Source organism: Lagenorhynchus albirostris, chromosome 2 (genome assembly GCF_949774975.1).
Source record: "Lagenorhynchus albirostris chromosome 2, mLagAlb1.1, whole genome shotgun sequence".
NCBI lineage: Eukaryota > Metazoa > Chordata > Mammalia > Artiodactyla > Delphinidae > Lagenorhynchus > Lagenorhynchus albirostris.
The window spans coordinates 84,960,133-84,982,585 of record NC_083096.1 but is presented as its reverse complement, the minus strand read 5'-3'; the positions used below and the strand labels follow the sequence as shown (position 1 = coordinate 84,982,585).

The following is a 22,453-nucleotide window of genomic DNA, read 5'->3' as shown; positions in this document are numbered from 1 at the left end:
CGACGTTGTAGAAGTTCACAAACATAGCCTCCCTTCCCCGCAGAAGCTTCCTGAATGCCTCCCTCAGCAGCCCTCTCTCCCCACATCTAGAACCCAGCAGGCCTGTCCAGCCCTCGGAGGAAGGGCCCCCAGGAACTGTCTGTCGGAGGGGCCGGGAAGGACAAGGCCACTGGCACTGGAGTCCAGGAAAAAGCCACAGACACAGGTCAGTGGGGACGACTCCCTCCCTGCAGCCTTTATCTGAACAAGTATCTTAGCACAGAATGTTCTGGTTGGTGTTTTTTGTACGTAAATCTTTATTCCAATTGCAGTAGCTTTGATAGGAAAAACAGGGCCCATTTCGTCACGCTTTTACCTTAATCAAATGTCTCTCGTGCCAAAGCTGTCTATGTTTCTAATTTGCCCTATTTGGATTGGATTTTGGGGCGGCAGGCCGTGGGACAGGGAGAGTTACAGATGAATGAATACCGCCATTTGCTTTTTTTGTCAGAGGGACAATTGGGGCCTGTTGTTACACAAACTAGATAGGCATTTTACCCTGGGGGAAAGGGGAAGGGTAGGAAAGCAAAATTTCCATTTCAGCTAAGTGCCCTAAAGAGGGAAAGTTTTTTGCCTTTGTGGAATATACAAAAAACAAAACAAAATACAGACAAATAAAAGTTGCCGGGGAAGGTAGCAGCTGGAGAATGGGTAGAGCCCTGCTCCAGGCTGTACCCTGGAGTCCCTGTCATCTCCAGCTATCTCTAAGACACTCCTGATACAGTCAGTGATAATAAGCACATCCCCGGCTTCAAAAAAAACAAAACTAAACAAAAAAAGGAAACTACCCAGGGTGTTGGATCTCTTGCAAGCCTGGGGATCCTGATGCTGGTGAAGATGACACATCTTCCTCCTCTTTCTGCTCGTGCTCCCTGCCCTCACACCCCTCCCCTGCTCCCCTGTCTCTCCCTCTTGTTTAGTGCCCTCTGTCAGGGAGGAGCAGAGAGGCGTGTTCCCTTCTGGCTTGGCCCACCTCTCCTCCACCCCTTTCCCGGTTATTTGTGTTGGTTCTCACTCATCTTTGTCTTTTCTCCCCACACCATCTTCTCTGCAGTTCCCATGACCCCATCCACCTTTGGTCACTTGTGGAAGTCACCCAATTAGGAATTAAAAAGTTAGTTTCAGGCCGGCCTCTGGTTCCTCTGATTCTAGGCCGACGTTGGGGCCATTGGAAGTGGCTGTGGGGCCGTGAATGGGTGACGAGAGTGTTGGAGGCCTTCATGTTTTTTGGGGTCATGGAGTCTTTCTGCAGGAAGCCACTGGGGGATAAATTGAGGGCCAGCCATTAGAACTAAGGCAATCTTAACATGAAATCAGATCTACCGTGACAGGCCTCCTGAGATTATTTCGTTACAACTCTTCCAGGGAGCTTTTCAGCAAACAGCAGATCTCCCCCTAAAAAAATGAGCCGGGCTTACGGGTCTTTGGTGCCAGTCTCCTCCTATCTATCTGGTGAGTCCCTGAAGGACCCAGCCTGGGCCCCTCTGAGGTCAGAGGCAGCCCCGTGCCCGGCGGCGGGGATCTGCCTTCTGACGAGGCTCCACACATTTCCCCGAATGAGGCAATCAAGGCTCGGGAATCCGGGCTGTGGGGTGGATGATCCAAGGATTAGGTAGCTTTGGCTCTGGAATGCAGAACAAAGTTGCAATCCAGCAGACTTCCCTTCCTAATTACACCCGGCTTAGGCTAATTTAACCTGAACCCGGTTAGCCTTCCCTGAAGCGTGGCAAGGCTGGTTGGGGGGCGATGGGAGAGTGAGGGTTACAGGTGGGTCTGAGGGAAAGCCAGGGGGTGCTGTGTACCTTTCTCCCTGCAGCCTCCGTCCCAAGGCTTGCAGATGGTCACCCTGGGCAAAATGACTGGAGGGCCGGCACACAGGCTGCTTCCAAAAATTTAATAAATAATGGTTCTTTAAAACTGTATAAACTATAAATTACCATGCAGTCCTTATAATTTAAAATAATTTACAGGTTGAGGTAGGGAGGGGTGCCGGAGAGTGTGGAGGGGGGAGCTGGGAGAGGTTGAGGGCTGTCGGGCCGGTCAGGCTCTCCTCCCAGCTTTTCTGCTGAGCACACACACGCAGGCCGTGTCGATCCGGATGAACCGCCAGGCAGCCTGCTTGCCATCCATGGTCAGCGCCTTGACGAAGGTGTGGGTCGTGGTACAATATGAGTTCCAGTGCTTCGAGTCGATGCCCCGGCATCCGCTGTCGACGGGATTGGGGTCCCGGCACTTGGTCTCAAAAAAGTACTGTTTGAATACACTGTTGTTGATGTTCACCTCTCCCAACACCATCACCTCCTTGCCCTTGATGTCCGTGGCGGTGGCCTTGTCCCCCACCCACACGCTGACGCTGTCGCACACCGAGAACTCCCCGCGGTGGAAGACAGGGTGGGACGACGACCGCTTGCTCCTGTGAGTCCTGTTGAAGGGGGCGGCCCCGCCGGCCTCCAAGTCCAGACCCTGAGCGTCCGCGGCCGCAGGTGGGGGCTGGGTGCTAAACAGCACGCGGGGTGAACGCAGGCGCCGCTTTTTAAACAGTTCCGGGTCCACGGTGATCTTGCGGGTCTGCCCTGCCACCCTGGCGGCTATCGCGGCTGCCGGGCCGCTGTGGGCTCTGCGGAGGGCTGTGTCAAGGGAGTGCTGAAGGTTAGTCCAGTGGGCTTGGGGGATGGCGTGTCCTGCTGGGACATTGCTCTGGGTGTGCGCTTCTGCCTGGACGCCGATCCAAAGAGCTGTGATCAGAGTGTAGAACAACATGGACATTACGCTGTGCACCTGGAATGAAACAGAAGTGAGGATTATTCCACCGAGCACTGGGTGTGGGGCAAGGGCAGTTTCTGGGTCCCTCGGAGTTGACCTCCCAAGAGGATGATGAGGAGGTTTCTCCTGGTGGCTAAAAGCAAGGAGACCCTGGAATTGACCATTCAAACTGAGACGCTTCTGAGAGTGAAGGGCGGTGCTACAACAGTTACACTGGGATGACAGGCTTAAACAGGGCTGGCTCCGACAACCTGGGTGTCTGGGCACCCCATCTACAGGGTGCACTTTCCCAGGAAGGGACGGAACCCCTGAAATTCTGCCCAGTGGTGTGGTATGAACTCGGCAGTGCTAGTTACAGAATTCTTTGAGTTCTCTGCCTGCCAGCGAGGCAGCCATGGGCAGGCGGTGTGTGTGCACCTGTGTGAAACAGGATGGCTGGGGAGTGATTCTGACACCTCTCCCAGTGCTGTCTCCTGCCCAACGGCTTGACTCCCCTGGGAAGGCAGTGGGCAGGGCTGCTGGGGACTTGTCTTGAAGCCTCAGCACTGAACACACCCTCTTCAGACAGTAGCACCGGGTCAGCTCTGAGATCTGGTGACTGAAAACCCATGAAGCACCATGTTTGGCAAAAAAAGTGAACATAGCTCTGGGACCATCTTAGCCAGTCCGTCTATTCAGCCACCAGCCATCTATTCGCGTCTATAAATGTGATACTGATAATGGTTTCTCTTGGCGTGAGTGATGCCTTTTTCAAATGCATTCGCTTCTAGTTTCTTATTAGTCTGTGAGTTAGGTTAGGATTTATCATCTCTCTTTCATATGCAAGGAAAGTGATCCGCAGAAATTAACTAACAGGCCTACAGCTGCAAACAAAAACCGGACCAGAAATAGAATCCAAACATGGCCCCTTACTAAGCCAGTCTCCCCTTCCATCCTTCCTTCCTCCCCCACTTTCTCCTTCATTCTTAAGTGCGTCTTTTTAAAAATTATTTGATCTTAAGTGAGAGTAGACCAAATGGCATAAGTCATCTGCCCCACAAGGCACTGCCAGCCCCTCTTAAGCATGTGCCAGATGGGGCTCTGCACTGCACTGTACTGCTTCCCCGCCAGCAGCCCCCCCAGGCCAACTAGCTGTGGGACTAGCTCTGTTCTTGAGCTCACTTTCGGTGAGCTCCTGTGCACACCTGTACGTGTGTACCAGCCATCACCTCTGGAAAGCTTCCCCAGATCTTCCTGGTGGGGTTAGAGGCATCCCCTAGAGAGGGTGTTAAACTTCCAATTTGATCTCTCTCCCTCTCTCTCCCCACAGGTCATTCTGCTCCCTGCCTGCTCTTCCAGCCTGGCATGGGTACCACTTCCTCCTTGAGGTCTGCTCAGATCACCCCAGCGAAAAGCCGTCTCTTCCTGTTCTTAACTTCAGAAGTGTGTGTGTGTGTGTGTGTGTGTGTGTGTATGTGTGTGTGTATATGTGTGTGTGTATGTGTGTGTGTATGTGTGTGTCTGTGTGTGTTCTCTCCTACTAAATCAGTGTAGTGGAAAGAACTCTGCACTGCCTCTGGGGTTAGGAAAACTTGTTTGGATTCCTAGCCCTGATACTTGTTAGCAGAGGAAAGTCACTTAATCCTCCTGAGCCCTTGTTTCCTCATTGATAAAAAGCAGGCAATAAACACTATTTCACAGGGTTGTTGTTAGGATTAAATAGGTGCTCACACACCTATTTAATTCTGAGTCATTCCAATGTCCTGCGGTCAAGGACTTTTTTTTCTTCCGTTATATTGCTGCTGTTTCACTCTCAAAGCACACTCCATACATATCTTTTCCTAGCACATAGGTTTACCTCTGTCAGGCTTCTTCTCAAGACTAATATTTGAGCCTGTCTCCCCACTGGCCGCAAGGTCCCAGAGGGCAGAGCCTGTCTCATCCACCTGCGCACTAGTCACTCCACCCCTTGTCTCCCATGGTGGTTTGTGCATAACCCTGCGGCCTCTCTGCATGCTGTGGATAATCGTTTACATGTCTCTCTCCCTGAGAGCACTTTGGAAGCGGTGCAATATGAATTTACGGGGGCCATGTGCAGTGCCTGGCATGTAGTAGGTCCTCAAACTCTGTAAGGAAAATGAATGAGAGAGTGAATGGGTATGGCCAGAGCAGCTCACCATCTGCCTTCTTTCCACCATGATGCCTGGTTTCTTTTGGATTTTGTGCCTGTGACCACGTGCTGCGTTCCTAATCTGTTTTAAAGTGATGCATTCTTCTCTGTAATGTATTTCTATTCAGCAGGAAATAGACAGCTCTTTGGTGAGATACCAAGAATAAAACCACCAAATTCTTCTCTCTCTGGTTACTTGGGAAAATGTTTGTGTTTGCTCCAGTTCTCCAGCCAGCCATGCAGAGGAAGCAGTGACACATCTGACTTTTCGACCATCACTGGTTGTGCTGGCTAATGGTCCTGCAGATAAGTGTCCAGCTGATTAGTCAGTTGGCAGCTAATTCAAGCCCTTTGCTTTTGCCTTTTCTTGTTTCATTTCTTTCTGCCTCTCAGTACACATTATCTCTCATCAGGTAGATGAAGGGAGAAGAAATGAAATGGAAATTCATCCCTTTATATCCATGTTAGTAACACTTAGAATTTGGATAGGGAAATGACTAAAAGATTAAAATGTAGGATTTTGATGGTAATAAGGGACATACTGCTCCCTATTTCCAATTACCAGAGGTTCCCACCTCATTCTGGAGTCCCCTCTTTGGTGAGCTCATCCTCTTCTAAGGAGTCAACTGAAGTTTCTGTGCAGTTGATGCCCATGCCAGGATCTCTGGTCCAACTCCTCTTTTGAAAGCCCATTCTGAATCCCCAGCTTCCTGATGGGCAACTCCCCATGGATGCTGACATTTTATCCTCTTTTTTTTTTTTTTTTTTTTTTGCGATACAAAGGCCTCTCACGTTGCGGAGCACAGGCTCTGGACGGGCAGGCTCAGCGGCCATGGCTCACGGGCCCAGCCGCTCCGCGGCATGTGGGATCTTCCCAGACCGGGGCACGAACCCGTGTCCCCTGCATCGGCAGGCGGACTCTCAACCACTGCGCCACCAGGGAAGCCCCGATGCTGACATTTTAAATGCAAGACATCCAAAACAAAAATCTTTGTTCTCATAATCCTCACTAGGATCATCATTCTCCCCTTCCTCCTCGTTACTCAACAGAAGCTGCCCCATTGGGGGCCACTTGATGATTTATGAATTAGTTCCACAGCTACTCTCTCTTGTGAGCATCTCTCCCCATCCTCCTAAACATGTTTCTCTGCATTTCCTTTTTCTGTTACTGGAGCCACCATTCCTTCATTCACCAGCTCCAAGCCTCAACCCATGACTGGACTCTTCTTTTTCCTCTTTGACCTCCATCCAGCCCTTTTTGTCTGCTTCAGTAGCATCTTTTTTTTATTATTTGTATTTTAAAAAAATTTTATTGGCGTATAGTTGGTTTACAATGTTGTGTTAGTTTCAGGTGTACAGCAAAGTGAATCAGTTATACATATAGATATAGCCACTCTTTTCTCTTTTTTTAGTAGTATCTCTTGAAACTATACTTTCTATTCTCACCTCTATGTTTCTATTCTCACCTCTATGTTCCCGGTTCAGGTCATGGAACAGTCTCCCAGCTGATGTCCTGTACCCTCATCTGTCTTCTCCCAATGCCTACCATCCCTGGCTGCCCCATTTAACTTCTTAAAGAAGTGCTCTGATCATATCACCCTGCTCAAAGGATCCAGTGGTGAGTGGTTGTCTAGTATGCCACTAGGTTGCTCAGCCTGGCAGACAGACCCTGCTCTCCTTCTACTCCCTTCACATATTTTGCATTCCAGGCAAACAGAATTCCTCAGAGGCAGTGCTTCCCCCCTGTTGCCCTTGGTTCAAACTCTTTTGTGCCAGGCATTCTTCCCTCTGTCCCTCCCTGTGCCTTTTCTGCTCTCCACCTCCGCTGGTTAGAGTCCTTCCTGTTGGCTTTAACACCCACCATAATAGCCGCCTCCACTGGGGAGCTTTTCCTATTTCCAAAGAGACCAGTTCTCTCCCTTCTCCATCTCTAAAAGCATTTCCTTAATGCACTTTTTTTTTTTAAGATTGAGATATAGTAATATATATGTTTATTTATTAATGTATAAAATAATAAGGTCGGGAAGCATAACTAATAATTACCTTGATTTCGATATAGTGATGAGCATGGATTTTTTGCTATGAAGTGATAAAAAATATCTCTTTTTTGTTTCACATCTTTATTGGAGTATAATTGCTTTACAATGGTGTGTTAGTTTCTGCTTTATAACAAAGTGAATCAGTTATACATATACATATGTTCCCTCTTGCGTCTCCCTCCCTCCCACCCTCCCTATCCCACCCCTCCAGGTGGTCACAAAGCACCGAGCTGATCTCCCTGTGCTATGCGCTGCTTCCCACTAGCTATCTACCTTACGTTCAGTAGTGTATATATGTCCATGCCTCTCTCTCACTTTGTCACAGCTTACCCTTCCCCCTCCCCATATCCTCAAGTCCATTCTCTAGTAGGTCTGTGTCTTTATTCCCGTCTTACCCCTAGGTTCTTCATGACATTTTTTTTTCTTAGATTCCATATATATGTGTTAGCATACGGTATTTGTCTTTCTCTTTCTGACTTACTTCACTCTGTATGACAGACTCTAGGTCCATCCACCTCTTAATGCTCTTTTATGGCAATGTATTCCCCTCTTATCCTCCCACCTAGAGGGTAAAGTCCCTGGAGGCAGAAACGCATCCTGTCCATCTTTGTCGTGTGCACGTGACCTAGCCCTCGCAGGGAGCTCCACCTCTTAAGAGTCAGTGAGTGTGTGAACAAGTCTCCTCCTTCTGTGTCCCTTAATTTCTCCATCTGAGTGGTGATGTTTAAGGTGTCTTCCAACTCTGACACTCTTTGGGTTTAAGCAAGTATAAAATTTTCTGCCCTGCCTAGAATTCTGCTGGTTCTACTCAACTGACTACACAGAATTCTTAAAGCCTAATGCGCTACTCCTCATTGCACTGTCCAGATAACCTGTGGTACCTGGTGGCATTTGATCACATTGGAGGTTTGCATCGTGGAGAGATTGTTTTATTGTTTCATTGAGATTTTAAAATGTTGCAAATATATCTCTCATTTGGGTCTTAGAGTAAAAGGTTTTTTTTTTTAATCAACTTACTCATAACAGAATGCCCCTATAATCTTTAAAAAAAAAAAAGTCTTTTGTTTAAAAGTCATGAGTGGATAAGAAAGAAAAGAAAAATTAGTGTGTTTTCTATTCTAGTAATTGAAAGCACAAAGCACTGTCTACAAAAGAACATTCTCTCCTTGACGTGAACCAGGGGAGGAGTTTTATTTATTTTTTAAAACAACCTTTGAAGCCTTTCTTCTGAAGAGATGACAGTCCTCACTGGGGCTTCACTAAGCAGAGACCTGTGAGCGGGATGATTAGCTGGGGAAGATGCAGTTAGGAGCTCACATGATGGAACATGTTCTGTTTAACGTGTGAATGTTCTGTGTTTGTTCTGCTCCCACCAGAATGGAAGATAAATGACTAAAAGTTGAGGGACCCGTCAGGGGCCTTTTATCCATCTACTCAAGGTCCGCCCAGCTTTCTTCACCCTCTCCCAGGCCAAAGGTACATTCTGTGGCTTTCCAGTGGTTCACACACTCCAATAATAAGAGGAGTTTCCTGCACCAGGTGAATGATTTCACACAGGTTCTGGCCTCACCTGAATAGGTGATGAAGCTGCTGGGCAGAGCTAAACAACTGGTCCACCTCTGTGGCCAGGACAGCTGATGGCGCTGGGGGGCCCGGCGACCGTGCCTTTGGAGGTGCATTGTAGAGGGAGAGAGAGAATTCCTGCCTTCGCGGGAGGAGTGTCGAGAGTGAGCTGTTAGTGATTCTCAGGCTAGAGATTAGATCAGCGAACCAGGGTCACTAAGCGTTAGTAGAAGAGGAAATCCTCGTGGCTGAGGAAATCCAGCCTCCTCCTCCATCTCACTCGCCACATTACGAGTCCGGGTCAGGAATCGTTTCTTGTTTTACACTTGGCCTCCACTTGCAACGTAAACTGGCTGCTGTCTTCAGCCTGGGACTCAGTTGGGTGTTGGGGCCTGCACGGAGTGAGCTTCCCAGGGAGAAATCCCTGAGGCAGCAGCGCAGAAAGGCACGGACAGAATAAACTCCAGCTCCTCTGCAAGCATCTGTCTCCCAGGCGGAATTTATTATGGGGAAGCGTGAACTGGAAGGGACGTCAGAGTTGATCAAGGCCAGAGGTTCAGTGCATTAGAGTCACCTGGAGGACTTGTTAAACCACAGACTGCCGAGCCCACCCCCAGAGTTTCTGATTCAGTAGGTCTGGGGTGGGGCCCGAAAATCTGCATTTCCCACAAGTTCCCAGGTGATACTGATGCTGCTGGTTTGGACACCACATTTTGAGAACCACTCATCGAGTCCAATCCTTGAACCTTAGAGAGGAGAGAAATGGGCCTTGGAGAGGCTCAGCGACCTGGGGTTATGCAGCTAGTGAGTGGCCGGCTCTGCACGTGGGCGTTTGGCATTGCTCAGCCTCAGCTGCTCTAGAGGCAAGAGGCCTGAGGCCACACACGGACTGTAATTGATGGGCCCTGGGCTGCGTTTACTCAACCTCCAACATCAAAATGAAAATTCTGTTCAACAGGTTGTGAGTTTTACCGTCCTGAAGCCATAAATCCAGATTCCAGGGAATAGTTGGACGTTTACTTGTTTTATATCTTATTTATCGGGTTTCTAGACATCAGGCAGACTTGATCCAAAAGCACTTAAAATGCCCACGATAGAAATATGCAGCCAGAAAGCACTAGCAGGTGCAGGCACCTGTGGATTTATTCTCTACTCCAGGATGGAATGGAAACAGAATCTACTGGTCTGAATTCTTAGAGACACATCTTAAAATGAATGAGGAGAGATCATAATTACATCACGATCAATTTAATTGTCTCATTACCCATCACAACAAACCTAGCAGGTGGGTCTTATTCTTCCCATTTTAAGGAGGAGGAAACAGAGACAGTAATAGTAAATAACTTGACCACAGGCAGAAGCCTGGTGGAAGTGGAACTCACCCCTGTCTTCAGACCTGGAGCTCTCCCCACCCTCCACTCCACGGCCAAGGGCATGAAGAGTGATCAGGGACCTTCAATCTCATAAGATCACCTGCTCAGACAGACCAGGAGCTGTGTGGAGGGTCTGACTGGCACTGTCTATTTGAGACCCTGTGTTCTGTGCCTTCAGAGGTGTGTGGCTCAGACTCTTGCCATGTCCTTGGAAGCCATGGGGACCAGCCTGAGAGCATGGGCGACGTCCTCTCCAGATGAGCTAGGAGGGCCACATGCGCTGGGTCACTAGGAGCCACCCGGGTCCCTGCTGATTAACAGCTGGCACTGAGGCCCCATCCTCAGCCTGGGGCTCATTTCCAGTTGTCCTGGCAGCTCTAGAGCTAGGAACCTCGGTGAGCCAGATGCCTCTCGGGTGCTTACCTCAGTGTGGCCAGGACAGAAAGCTGCTCCTTCGGAAAAGCTGTTATTGGGCCCAGACGCTGAGCTGAGCTTGGGTCCAGCATGCCATCCAGCCCCTTGGACTGCACGACCCCGGGCCAGGACTCTGTGGGAGGAGAGAGCTGGCATTAGATCGGCTCTTCACTACGTTCTCTAGTGGACGGGTAGCTGTGTCCCAAGCAGGAGGGGAGGGAGGGGCCAACACAACAAACCCTGTTTTCTTTCTTTCTTTATTTTTTAAATTAATTAATTAATTTACTTATTTTGGTGGCATTGGGTCTTTGTTGCTGCGCGCGGGCTTTCTCTAGTTGTGGCAAGCGGGGGCTACTCTTTGTTGTGGTGCATGGGCTTCTTACTGCGGTGGCTTCTCTTGTTGCGGAGCACGGGCTCTAGGCACGCGAGCTCAGTAGTTGTGGCACGTGGGCTCAGTAGTTGTGGCTCGTGGGCTCTAGAGCACAGGCTTAGTAGTTGTGGCGCATGGGCTTAGTTGCTCCGTGGCATGTGGGATCTTCCCGGGCCAGGGCTCGAATCCATGTCCCCTGCATTGGGGTGGATTCTTAACCACTGCGCCACCAGGAATGTCCCAAACCCTGTTTTCTTGAGTGTTGGGACTTTACCAGCATCAGGACCAAAGGAGAAGACAGAGCTCAGCTACCAAAATTGCCAGGGGCCTGAACTTGCACAGACCTGCGGCAGCACCTGCCTCTCACTCTTGTGCCAGGGCTCTTGGTTTCTGCCTGGACACAGTCTATGGCTGATCTTACACGCAGTGTCGGTGCTTCTAGTCCCACATCAGAGTCCTGCTCTAGCAGGCCCCTAATCCAGGATTGAAATGGAATTATTCTGTACATTATACCCGCAGATACAGTAGACCCAGCTCTGGACCAGCATAACTAAGGTAAATTACTCAGAAGAAAAAGTCCTGACACTTGAGAACACGTTGGTGTTTTGATGAGAATCTAGAACAAGTCATGGTGGCAAAGAAGGCAACCTGACCACTTGATAGATAACAGAGAGCTGTTACAGAACTAGGACGCCAATCTCAGAGTTCAGATTTTAGGAAAGTCACATTTTACGAATCAGGAGCTAGGGAGCTGATGCAATGAGCTGATGCAAAAGTTCTATTCAATTTTAGGTTGTAGTTCCTAGAAGCAATGGTAGGTGTCTGTTCTTTTACTTCCATAAACCTCGTATATGTAGGTGTTTCATTCATTCATTCAACATTTCCTGAGCACGTATTTCTACTATGTGCCAAGTACTATCCTAGGTGCTAGGGACCCAGCAGTGAATAAGATCAACAAGGTCTCTGCTTTTGTGGAGTTTATAGTCTTGTGTGAATAAACATCTTCAGATTCTTTACGTGCCCTGCAGGTAAGCAGGGTATGAGGATAGAGGGTGATAGCAGGGTGTAGTGAGGGGCCATTGTAGACAGGGTGCTCAGTGGCGAGTTCTCCGAGGAAGTGGCCTTCAAGTTGATATCTGAAGGATGAGAAGGAATGGGGGAGAGAGCATTCCAGGCAGAAGGAACAGCAAGTGCAAAGGCTCTGGGGTAGAAACAAGTCAAAGATGCTGAGCCTGTAGGGAAGAGACCAAAGAAATGAGTTGGAGAGGTAGAAAGATGTAGGGAGGAACTATGGTTTTACCCTATGGGCAGTGGGAAGGGAGTGGAAGGCTTTAAGCTAGAGGGTTACGTGACATTTTTTGTGAATGAATGAATGAATGGTTATGTCTATTGCAGAACTTGTCATAGGGTGGGGTAGCTCTCCCACCAAAAAGGTTGTAGAATGACATCTTTATCCTTCCTGTCTAGATTGTCTTTTCAACTCCCAAACCCCTTTTCCCATCATGCCTCTTCCCAGTGGGGGGCTACCCCCACCCCCCTTCTTCCTGCAACACCCCCTCTCATCTTGTGCTATGGAAGCAAATGTCAGTGAAGCCACCATGGCCCCCAAGTCCCTGATCACACAGAGGAGCTGGAGGACAAGGGAGTAGAAAGGGCCTTGGGTGGTTTTCCTGCTGTTAGAAGTTATGAAATTAAGGACTGAGATGTTACTATTCCTCTTTCTGACCCACTTTACTCAGAATATCATTTTTCCTCTAGAAGTACCAGAAAAACCTACACGTACTCAACTGTGGTTCAGGCCTAGAGATGAACACTTACTCAAACACCCTAAAAAAAGTTAGATTCCGTAGCAAAGACCATTTTCAGGCTCCCTCAGGGTTGCATTGAGCACAGGAGAGGGAGGATAGCAGGTTCCCCACAGCAAGAGGTGAGTATTCTAGGGTCTTGTTGCATCACTCATGGGAAGAGGATCTGGTCCACAAACCCTTCAGCTGGGTGTTTGGACAAACCCGACTGATCACCAGATTGGAATCTACAGAGCTCTGTCCTGGCCCATTTTGCTCTCATTTGTGGGTAAGTTGCCAAGTATCTTTAAACATCTCTGAGGCTTCTCCGTAGAATGAGGAACCAGCAGGGATGATAGCTAAGGTCTCCTCCAGCTCTGATCGCCTGTGATTCTACGGGCATTAGTGTTTCCAGCCTGCATCCTTACTGAGTGCTTAAGGAATGCTTTCCTGCCTGTCCAAACACTGGAATTTATTTATTTCATTAATTAAACACTAAACTTGGAGGCGCTGCACCAGCCACTGTGCTAAGTGCTAGGGAAGCAAAGAAGAATGAGACACAGCTCAACTTCCAAGAGCAAGTAAGCTAGAGGTAAGGAAAGCAAACACATGAACAGCCTTTAAAGCACAATATGTTAAGTATGATAGATATCTGACATGATATGGAAAACATAGTGGAGGGAGGAGTTTGTTTTATTTGGCCAGATTAGCCAGAGACATATGTTCATAGAGGAAGGAACATTTGAGCAGGGTTCTTAAGGATGAATAGGAGAGCATCAGGGAAAAAGGGAAAGGCATCACAGAGCCCCAGAAGTCCAACATGGCTTAAGAGGGAGTCTTGGGGGAGGGTGAGAAAGGTACGTGATGGGCCTTACACAGTAGCAGGTACTTAGGAGCTTGCAGAGCTCACTGCTGTGACCTATCTGCTGACTGTACCTTCCTATGTGACACAAAAGGCCTACACTTTAATCTTTGGGACAATCAGGGAAGTAGGAGTGACTCTCTTTGAAAATATTCTATATATTCCACTGTAAGGCAGGATGGCCTCCAATCCAGCTGATTAGAAGGAGAGAGAATGTCGATCTAAATCAAACATTCCACAACTCCTAGGCAGACCTGCCTTCTTGGAGGATCAGCTCTAGACGGACCACAAAGGGTTCCCTGGCCATATATCTGCAACCTCTGGGCCAAGCCACTTTTGCATGCCAGGGTCTCCTGCCAACCACATCTAGATGCCTGATTGCTATACTTGAGATCCTATGTCTTTGGCCTTCTCTTGTTCAGTGTAGGTACAGGTAGTTTACCACTGGAGAGAGCAATTGCCGGCCCAGAATCCTGAAACACTAAGTGATTTTCATAGATATTGTTGTCATTGATTTTAGTCTTATGCTAGTGGAGGTTGGGGCTCTGAAATTAAATCCGATTTAAATATTACCAATTTCTAATGCAAAGATATTAGGAACAAACAACCCAAATGCGTATCTATTCTTAAACTCAGGTGGTAATCACTTAGACAGTTTTCACACTTTTATAAAAGCATGGAAATAAATCTCAGGACAGTGTTCTGTTCCTTCTTACAGGGTACGAAAGAATGCTATTGAAATCTGGTGTACCCCTTCTAGACCAGGACAATGCTGGCCTGTCCTGGGTCTCAGGCTTTAAAGCAGTATTTCTCAAAGTGAGGTCTACCATAGTACTGGCAATATCTTGGAACTTGTTAGAAATGCAAATTCTTAGGCTCTACCATAGGCCTAGCAATGCTGAGTGAAACCCAGCAGTCTGAGTTTTAATCTCTGCAGGTGATTCTTACGCACATCCAAATTTAAGAATCACTGTTTTGGAGGGTCCCATTCTGGTCCCCTCGCAATTGCAACCTCTCCCTTGGGTGAGGGATCCAGGGCAGAGAGAGAGTGATAACCCAGAGTCAGCCTACTGCTGTGGGGTGCCTGCTTGACTATAACTTTCCATTTCACGATCAACATTATGTCTAGACCACGCCCCAGAACCCCTGAGCAACCAGACTTGAGTCAGCTAGAGCTAAGGCATCTTCTGAAGACCCCCTGAGGTTAAGCGTGTTTGAATGGCCCTCTCTGTTGACACTTGTCTCAGCCTCCCCTTCACTTTCATATGGTCTCAATGATCTTTTGGTCAATTTCAGAATACAAACTGTTTTGTTAAGCTCCCAAGGTGACCCCAGGCAAAAGCCAGGGCTGAGAATCACAGCTGTACAGGAGGAATGGGAAACTTGACACTGGCTTTGATGAGCTAGCAATTAAGAAGAATTACCAAGAAATTAATATATCTCAGAAAATATAAAGTGCAGGTATGGTCACATCATAGGCAACAAGAAGGTGTGAGAATATAGCTTGCAGACTCTCAGGGGGATATTGCCCCTGTCTCCCCTTCCCACCTCCCCACCCCCGGCAATTGTCCAGATATAATTGACATTTGTGAGTTGGAAAGTTTTCTTTTTACTCCTGGCATGCCACTTAAAATGTTCTTTGGTGTTGGAGCTATGGTTAGCTTATTATTAAGTCCAATGATTATTTGCTGACAGTTTTAGTACCAAAAACTGGGGGATGCTTGACCAAAAAGACTTCTTGGACCTCTCATTCCTCGCAGGTGCTGGGACACAACGGCTAGTCCCAAGAGCAGTTTACACCACATCAAAAACGCTAGAGCAGCTGGAGTGAACTGCAGCCTCTTTCCTCCTAGATTCCACCTGCTGGAGTTCTGTGGGCTGGGAAAACTCACTAGAAAGGCTGGGCATTAAGAACATGTTGCTGAGGGCATAATAATAACTTTTGGTGCTGTTGCTGTGGTTTTCACTGCTGTAACTGTTCCCCTTAATTCTCCCCTCTGTTAGTTCTTTCTCTGAGCCTGTACACAAAGAAAATTTGAAATCTTTTACATTGAAAGTCTGTTTTCCTAATTTTTAGCCTAACCAGACGTTTTCTAGTATGGAATATGACTGTGGGGTTTGCTGACTAGGAGCTTTTTTTGGGGGGAAAAATTCAGTTTGGGTCATTTTGAGATCATTTGATGTGTTTTAACTGTTTAGTTTTTTTGGCACATCTGATAGGAAAATAGTATCTGGCAATAAGGACTTAGGAAGACATTAAGGTTCAGCAAAACGACTATTCTTTTTGAAAGTTTCAATGCTGACAATTCTAAAGTGCCTTGCCACTTTTCTCTAAAAGAGAAATGGTCCTGTGGCTCTTTTGGAGATGCCCAGATAAATTACAAACTCTTCCTAGTATTTCCCAGAGAGGCAGCTCAAGGAAGAAGTCATCATGGTGTTGACCTTGAGCTTCAGAATCAAAGAGCATTTGCTACAAACGTGCGTGGCCTTCTGGGGTGTGTGGCAGGCCACAATTTGCATGGTATTTACCCGACTGGATTCATGAGCTGTGGATGCATGAGCTGTGCAATGCCAATACCACGGAGAGGTTTTTGTAACGTGGGTAATTACAATGACACGAATGTGGTAGAAGATAAGGCATCTAAACACACAGCAGCCTTCCATTGTAGAGTTGTGGGCAGTACATTTTTGCAAGAATATGCTAGTAAATAACAGTCCTTGTAGTGTAGCCCATCAGCTTAGTAATACTAATGATATATCTATAATCTACGCTTGAGTGCCAAAAACAATCCAATAGTTTCAAGCTCTTCTGCAACCCGAAGAAAACATCTCCTCATTTCCAACTGGCTGATCCTTAAACCACAAGAAAAAGATCCATTTCAGTTCTGCATTGGGCCTTTCCTGACTGTTGTTCTAATACTCGGGACTAAGAGGTATTGAGGGAAAGGGGGACTCTCAGGTTGGTTGGAATCAAAGTTTACATCCAACGATACCAGCGCCTACTGAGGCCCCCAGCCCACTGTAGACCGAGATGCCCACCTGGGACAGAATACATGAATGGAAACAAAACATTGCCCGTGAATGCTAACTCAGATCCAAGCTCTTTATTCCATTTGCTTTATAGGATTCAATGTCCTCAGCTCTTCTTGGGCTCGCCTTTTCCTCTCAGTGTATGGTATGTTTCCCGAGCAACAGGTCAGGCAATATTACAACACATAAGTCTGTAATGCAATTCAGATGTAACTTCAGAAATTAAGACAAGCTAAAGATCCATAGCCCTGAAAAAGACCCGGGAAAATCCTGGCTAAACAGATACACAGTGTTCTAGGGCTTTTAAAATGCAGGCAGTTCATCCTTCCATTAAAGAGGGATAAGGGACAAGCTGTGGGGCTTGAATGTAAAGATCCCAGCAAAAGGTCACCCTTACTCAAAGTGTCCATGAGATGAGGCCATTTCTGTTTGAGCAGCTGGACTTCAATCTTACTGCAAAAACTGCTGCAACCCAACCACGCTGCATCAAAGGAAACATGGCTCACAGGTAGCCAGCACCAAACACATCCTGGGGACACCGAGTCCCAAGGGCACGTCAGATGCCATCCTACTCCACACCCCCCCTGGAGTGACAACTCCCTCACTCTTCCGTGCTGACATTTCCTGGCTTGTCTGCTGACTTCACACCCAGAAAATGACTCAAAGTAGGAAAGAGATAACTTGGCCCAGCTTTGCCCAGGCATGCAGCACATGTGAATTCTAGGTAACCGGAGGATTACCTAGATAAGAGCTGGAAATGAAGAATTTATTTCCCTGTGTGTGTTTGTCCGGGGTCTTTGGGCTGTTTTAGCTACTTCCTGTGTATGCCTTTAACTATCCCAGCCCCAAGTGGGCGCCTACTACACAGGTCATATACGCCTGATGGGGAATGTCGGAATGTCAGCGGGCTGGTTAACTGTAATGAGGGGCTATTTGATGGGCATTTTAAAGCTCACTTTAAAGAGTTTCATCTAGCTCCTTCATTACCCCAGGAGGAAAGGTCAGAGGAGATGAAAACCTGCTGTCCTCCTAAAGTCACTTGATTCTCATACAATTATATTTCAGAACATTCTCAAACTTCTAGTGTTTCTTCTTTTAGGCTTTATTTGACTGTGACATCATGAACAAAAGCAAAACCCTGCACTGGGGAAATTTACTCCAGAGCTAACAAGGAACCCACAGAGTGCATCGTCTCCAGGGACCCAGAACATTGTGGGTAGTTAGAAATTCCAAAGATGAAGACAGACAGTTTTCCCTGCTCCATCACCCCCCGCCCACCCCGCACACGCAGAGAAAGAAACCAGACACTCAGCCACTCAAAAGGTAAGTTTAGATGTTTAAGATTCAAAGAAATAAAAACTATTTATTTTAGAATCTCAGTTGTTATTTTACAGAATTATAGGCTGTTAGAGCTGTAAAGAAAGGGTCACTAGTGACTCTGCACTTCCCTTGATGGTCACATCAAACAAGGCCCTGAGGCCTGGGGCTGGTTGCATTTTAGCCCCACCACTTATCAGCTGTGTGACCTTTAGCAAGTGACTTAACCTCTCTGTGCCTCAGTGTCTCCTCTCAAAGGTCAAAATAATTATACCTTCTATCCTGAGTTGTTGAGAGGCTTAAACAGAATAAGCATTTAGCCCAGTGGCTGGCACCTAGCTGGTGATACATAAATGTTAGCTATTCTTATCAATACCGTTAAAGACATTCAGCTATAATCAGGCAGTGGGTTACTGGCAGGCTTGGTGCAGAACAGAAGGCAATGCCTCCTGTCCACCCCATGCCCTGGTCTGGCTGTCTCTGGCAGAAAGAAATCCTGTTTGTGTTACAGTTGTTGTCTGTATTCCAGTCATTTTGGAATGGCTGGCCAGGCACATGCTCAGTGGCCCCGTCTGAGCAAGTGTGGAACACAGTCAGTCGGCAGCTGCAGGATGATTATCTGCAGTCATTTGCTGACAAAGATGCTGAGTAACGAACTCAGACGTTTGTTTTTGAAATGATCCATTTTCTTCAGCCTTGTCATAGTCAGGGGCAGGAAGCTACTCCAGCTGTGACTAAAACTTGCCAGGCCCTGTACAGTTAATAGCATCTTTGCTTAGGGTGATTGCTGCCTAACAGGGAAAGTGGATCACAAGGAGAATAAAACACGGAGGTATCTTCATGGTCAAATTTATGCTCAGTTATCCAGGGATTTGGGACAGATTTAGGTATCTGCTGGCTCGTTAACTTTTGGAGGTCTTGGGTGTTCTTCTCTCCATGGGGCAGTCTCAGAGGTTAGGCCCTTAATGAATGTTTATTGAACAGAACTGAAAACTCTTCCCACAGCTGCACCAGTTTATTCAAAGTAAATCATTATTTCATACTATATTGGTAAATAACAAGTGGTCCCAATTTATATTCCTGGATAACTGGGTAAGCCCCCCTTTCATGTTGGCGCTGTGGTGTTTTATTTAAGAAGGAGAATGCCCCGTTGCTGGGCCGACAGGTGCACTGCTGAGGAACCAAGTGTCTTAGCTCTCAGCAGCCCCTCATTCCGACTTCATGACAAGCACTAAAAAGCACACAGGTGTTGGGCAGAACAAACTCCTTATTTCCAGCTTGCTTATTTTTCTAGTTCAGAATTTCTTCGGAGAAAGCTATGCTCGAGTCCAGCCACTGGTTACGTTGTGCAATCCACTGGGATGGCAATCACCTCATTGTTTAGTTACAACCCATGAAAAGATGAAGCAAAGAAAGAAAAAAGCAGAGCACACACATAGGGAATGAGGGTGGAGGCTGCACGATGATGATGAAAACCATCTGTTAGCATTTCACTCCTTTCTTTGTGAATCAGCCGAGTTCCTGGCTCCAGGCCTCTGTCTGTGAAACACAGCTGCCCTTCCAAGGCCTTCCAGGGGCTCATCCCGCCATATCTGGTCTAGAGTGTCACCCTTTGTCCCCAGGAAGGCGGGTGCTTGAATGGCTGCCCCAGCTCCCTCTGGGCCCAGCTCTGGCCCTCACCTTCTGTCCCAGGGCACCTACCCCTCCTGTGTGAATGTGCCCGGCCTCGGTGACGTTTAAGCCCTGCCTGAACCGGATTTGGTGCACTTTGTGTATGCAGGGCTCTCCTCTTTGCCTGCATTGTGTCCACCCGTCTGTGTCCAGGACTTGCAGCCCAGCTTTTTTTTTTAATTACTTCTACTTTTCTTTCTTTCAGCAGACCTGATTTCTCTATTCCCAAAATACAGACTGAAACATTTTTAAGGATAAAAACCAAAAATAAATAAAAATTTAAAAATAAAGCATAAAACAAGCAAAAACCTTTCAACAACCGCCCCCCCCCAAATTTACAGCCAGTAGAACAGTATATGTCTGCCTCAGCATCTCTGTTTTGCTTGCATTGTCCCCAAGAGAGGAAGCACCTCGAAATGCACATGTTGTAGTTACAGGCAGAGACCAGCACCAGATGCTCTGTGCACGTGTGCTCATGAAGTCCTAGTACCTAAGTGCCCCACCGCCCTCTGCCTACTTCTCGAATCTATCACAGCATTTATACAAGTCTCTTATTCAGAGCCATAGAGCATGGCAGCATTATGTTCAACCGTCACCACCACCACCACTATCTCCACCACCATGACTGTCATTTCCACCACCTTGGCTGCCTGCATCGCCATGACCACCACAACCTCCTCTATCCTATCATCACCCATCACCACCACCAGCATCACCACTTCCACCATTTTACCATCACCATTACCACACCCCCACTATCAGTACCACCATCACCCTTACTACCATCACCAGCATCACCACCACCACCACTACTAAAGGATTAAAGAACTTTTTGGAGTCAGGCAGGGAAGTCTGACCAGTGTTCCTCAAGGCCTCCTCTTAGGCTGAGCCAGAAGAGGGTCAAGACTGGGGGTCATTTAGTCTCTTCCAAGTAGTTAAGTGAATTGTTTATGTTCCATATAACTCAACTGAGTGGTGAATAGAGCTGGGTCTAGAAATCAATATTCCTGCTTTCCGTCTGTGTATTCCATCATACTATTTTCCAGCACCCATTCTGGAAGTTGTATTTTTTTCTTTCTTTTTCCTGAGTTTTGTTATTGTTGTTAACTTTGTTTTTCCAGTAATATAGATGACATTATCTAGTTTAGATTTGATAAAATTATCTCAAAAGAAGAGTATCTATGACTATTCAAGGACGTTATATATAAACACACATATACTTCAAAAGGTAAAGAAGGAACTAGGTACCTCGTCCTCCAAAATGAGGCCGGTTCTTCCATTTGCCTGTGCAATGTTTGAGGATCAGTGCACCACTGTTGCCGACCACCTTTGAGCTTTTCTATTTGTTCATAATCTGAAGACAATCTGACTTTGTGTTTAGGCCCCTGCAGGAGGGAAAGCTCTCCCAGAGCCCTCCCCTCAGCCTCCAGGAGGTACTCCTCAGACTAGTGGGACTCCATGCAGTGACTGGCTCCCACTTGAAAGAGGGGAGTTCCCTGGGAGTTAAAGGCCAGCCCGAGTGTGGCTCCCTACTGGCCCCTCTGTGCCAGCCAGAGAAGGGCCGCCAGTGTCCCAGGAGAAGGTTAGCTCCCTGGGGTGCTTCTTCCTTATCCACTTGTTCAGACACTGGAAGTTTGAGTTTAGGCTTGTGGGGCAAAAGGGTGGGGGTGGGATAGAAGTCCCCCGAAGAGCCCCCTTAAGCCTCTCCCTTAGGCTGCCTGAGAGGCATCAATAAGGATGGAATTACCTGTATTTTAGGTGTAAAATTAAATGTGGTGTAATACGATGCATTAAAATATGATAAGTACTTCACTAGCATAAACCATGGGTTAGAAGTGAATACAGTTACGACCACTAATAATAAATAACAATTATTGGGTATTACGTGCCAGATACTCTACTAAGGGCTTTCTAGAGATTATCTTTTTAAATACTTATTAAAAATCTTCTGAGATCAGTATTATCCCCAGTTTGCAGATAAGGAAACTTGCCCTCGGCGTGAAGTGGGGAAGTACAAGTGCTTAGTGGATGTGTGAAGGACAAGAGCACAGGGCTGCTCTGTGGTCACTCCTCGTCACTGTTCTCCAGACTGCTCACAAATCTGACTGTTCAAAGGAGCGACAGCTTTGTCCTCTGGGCTTTGTACTGATGGCCGATTTCTGCTTCTGTGATATGGATAACGTATAGGTGGGATCCTGCATATTTCCTATTCTTGAATTTACCTAATTGCTTTTAAAAATCGAATGGTGGAGTCCGCCTGCCGATGCAGGGGACACGGGTTCGTGCCCCGGTCCGGGAAGATCCCACATGCCGCGGAGCGGCTGGGCCCGTGAGCCATGGCCACTGGGCCTGCGCGTCCGGAGCCTGTGCTCTGCAACGGGAGTGGCCACAACAGTGAGAAGCCCGTGTACTGCAAAAAAACAAAAAAATCGAATGGTGATCTCCTATCTATAGAATACCTTGACTTCTCTACTTCTCTGTCATGAGACTCTCCTTGTTTACAACCTGAGGGAGCCCACAGTCACTGAAATGCCCTCCTCTCTGAAATATTCTAACCACCAAGGAACAGATTCTGGATGGACCCACTATTCTGACAGTAATGTAGGTACAGAAGATAGATGCTTAGAATGTGCAGTTGTTCCTTACTGAGCAATTTATAGACATGGGAATGTGTCTCTTCCATGTACTCTCATACATTTTCTGGATAAGATTTACTCTTAATTGTGAGACTGTGAAAAAACCGAAAAACAAAAAAACACAGCAAGACAGGGACTACTCACTCTGGGCTGGGTTGTGATTCTCTGTTGGTTGGCTTTTTGGGTGTGAAGACCAAGCCAGAGACTGATGGGGCCAAGTGGAGTCTGTTAAATATTTCCATTCATGGACATGCCATAGAAAACCATCTCATACGTTTACAGGAAAACATCACATATAATATCTTTGTTGTGCTTAATCAGAACCAGGGTAAAATTCCAGTCACCAGGAATAGAAACTTACCCTAATGATTTCATTTTTTAGTCCAAAATATACAGTGTTTTCTCTGCCTGCTGTGTTTGTCACTTTCTAAAACAAGAAATTA

The 22,453-nt window shown here is 47.1% G+C and overlaps 1 protein-coding gene across 3 annotated transcripts in view; it reads right to left on the bottom strand.

The window, feature by feature from the left end:
* Positions 1 to 1,926: 1,926 nt before the first annotated feature.
* The window catches only part of NGF (nerve growth factor), a 50,778-nt gene continuing 30,251 nt past the window's right edge, over positions 1,927 to 22,453 (bottom strand). For all 3 annotated transcript variants that reach the window (XM_060142392.1, XM_060142391.1, XM_060142390.1), the window contains exons 2-3: positions 10,350 to 10,473; positions 1,927 to 2,817 (exon numbers count right to left, since the gene is read on the bottom strand). In XM_060142392.1, the coding sequence (XP_059998375.1) occupies positions 2,080 to 2,805 (726 nt within the window). In that variant the 5' untranslated portion in view covers positions 2,806 to 2,817; positions 10,350 to 10,473 and the 3' untranslated portion in view covers positions 1,927 to 2,079. The remainder of the gene's footprint in view (positions 2,818 to 10,349; positions 10,474 to 22,453) is intronic.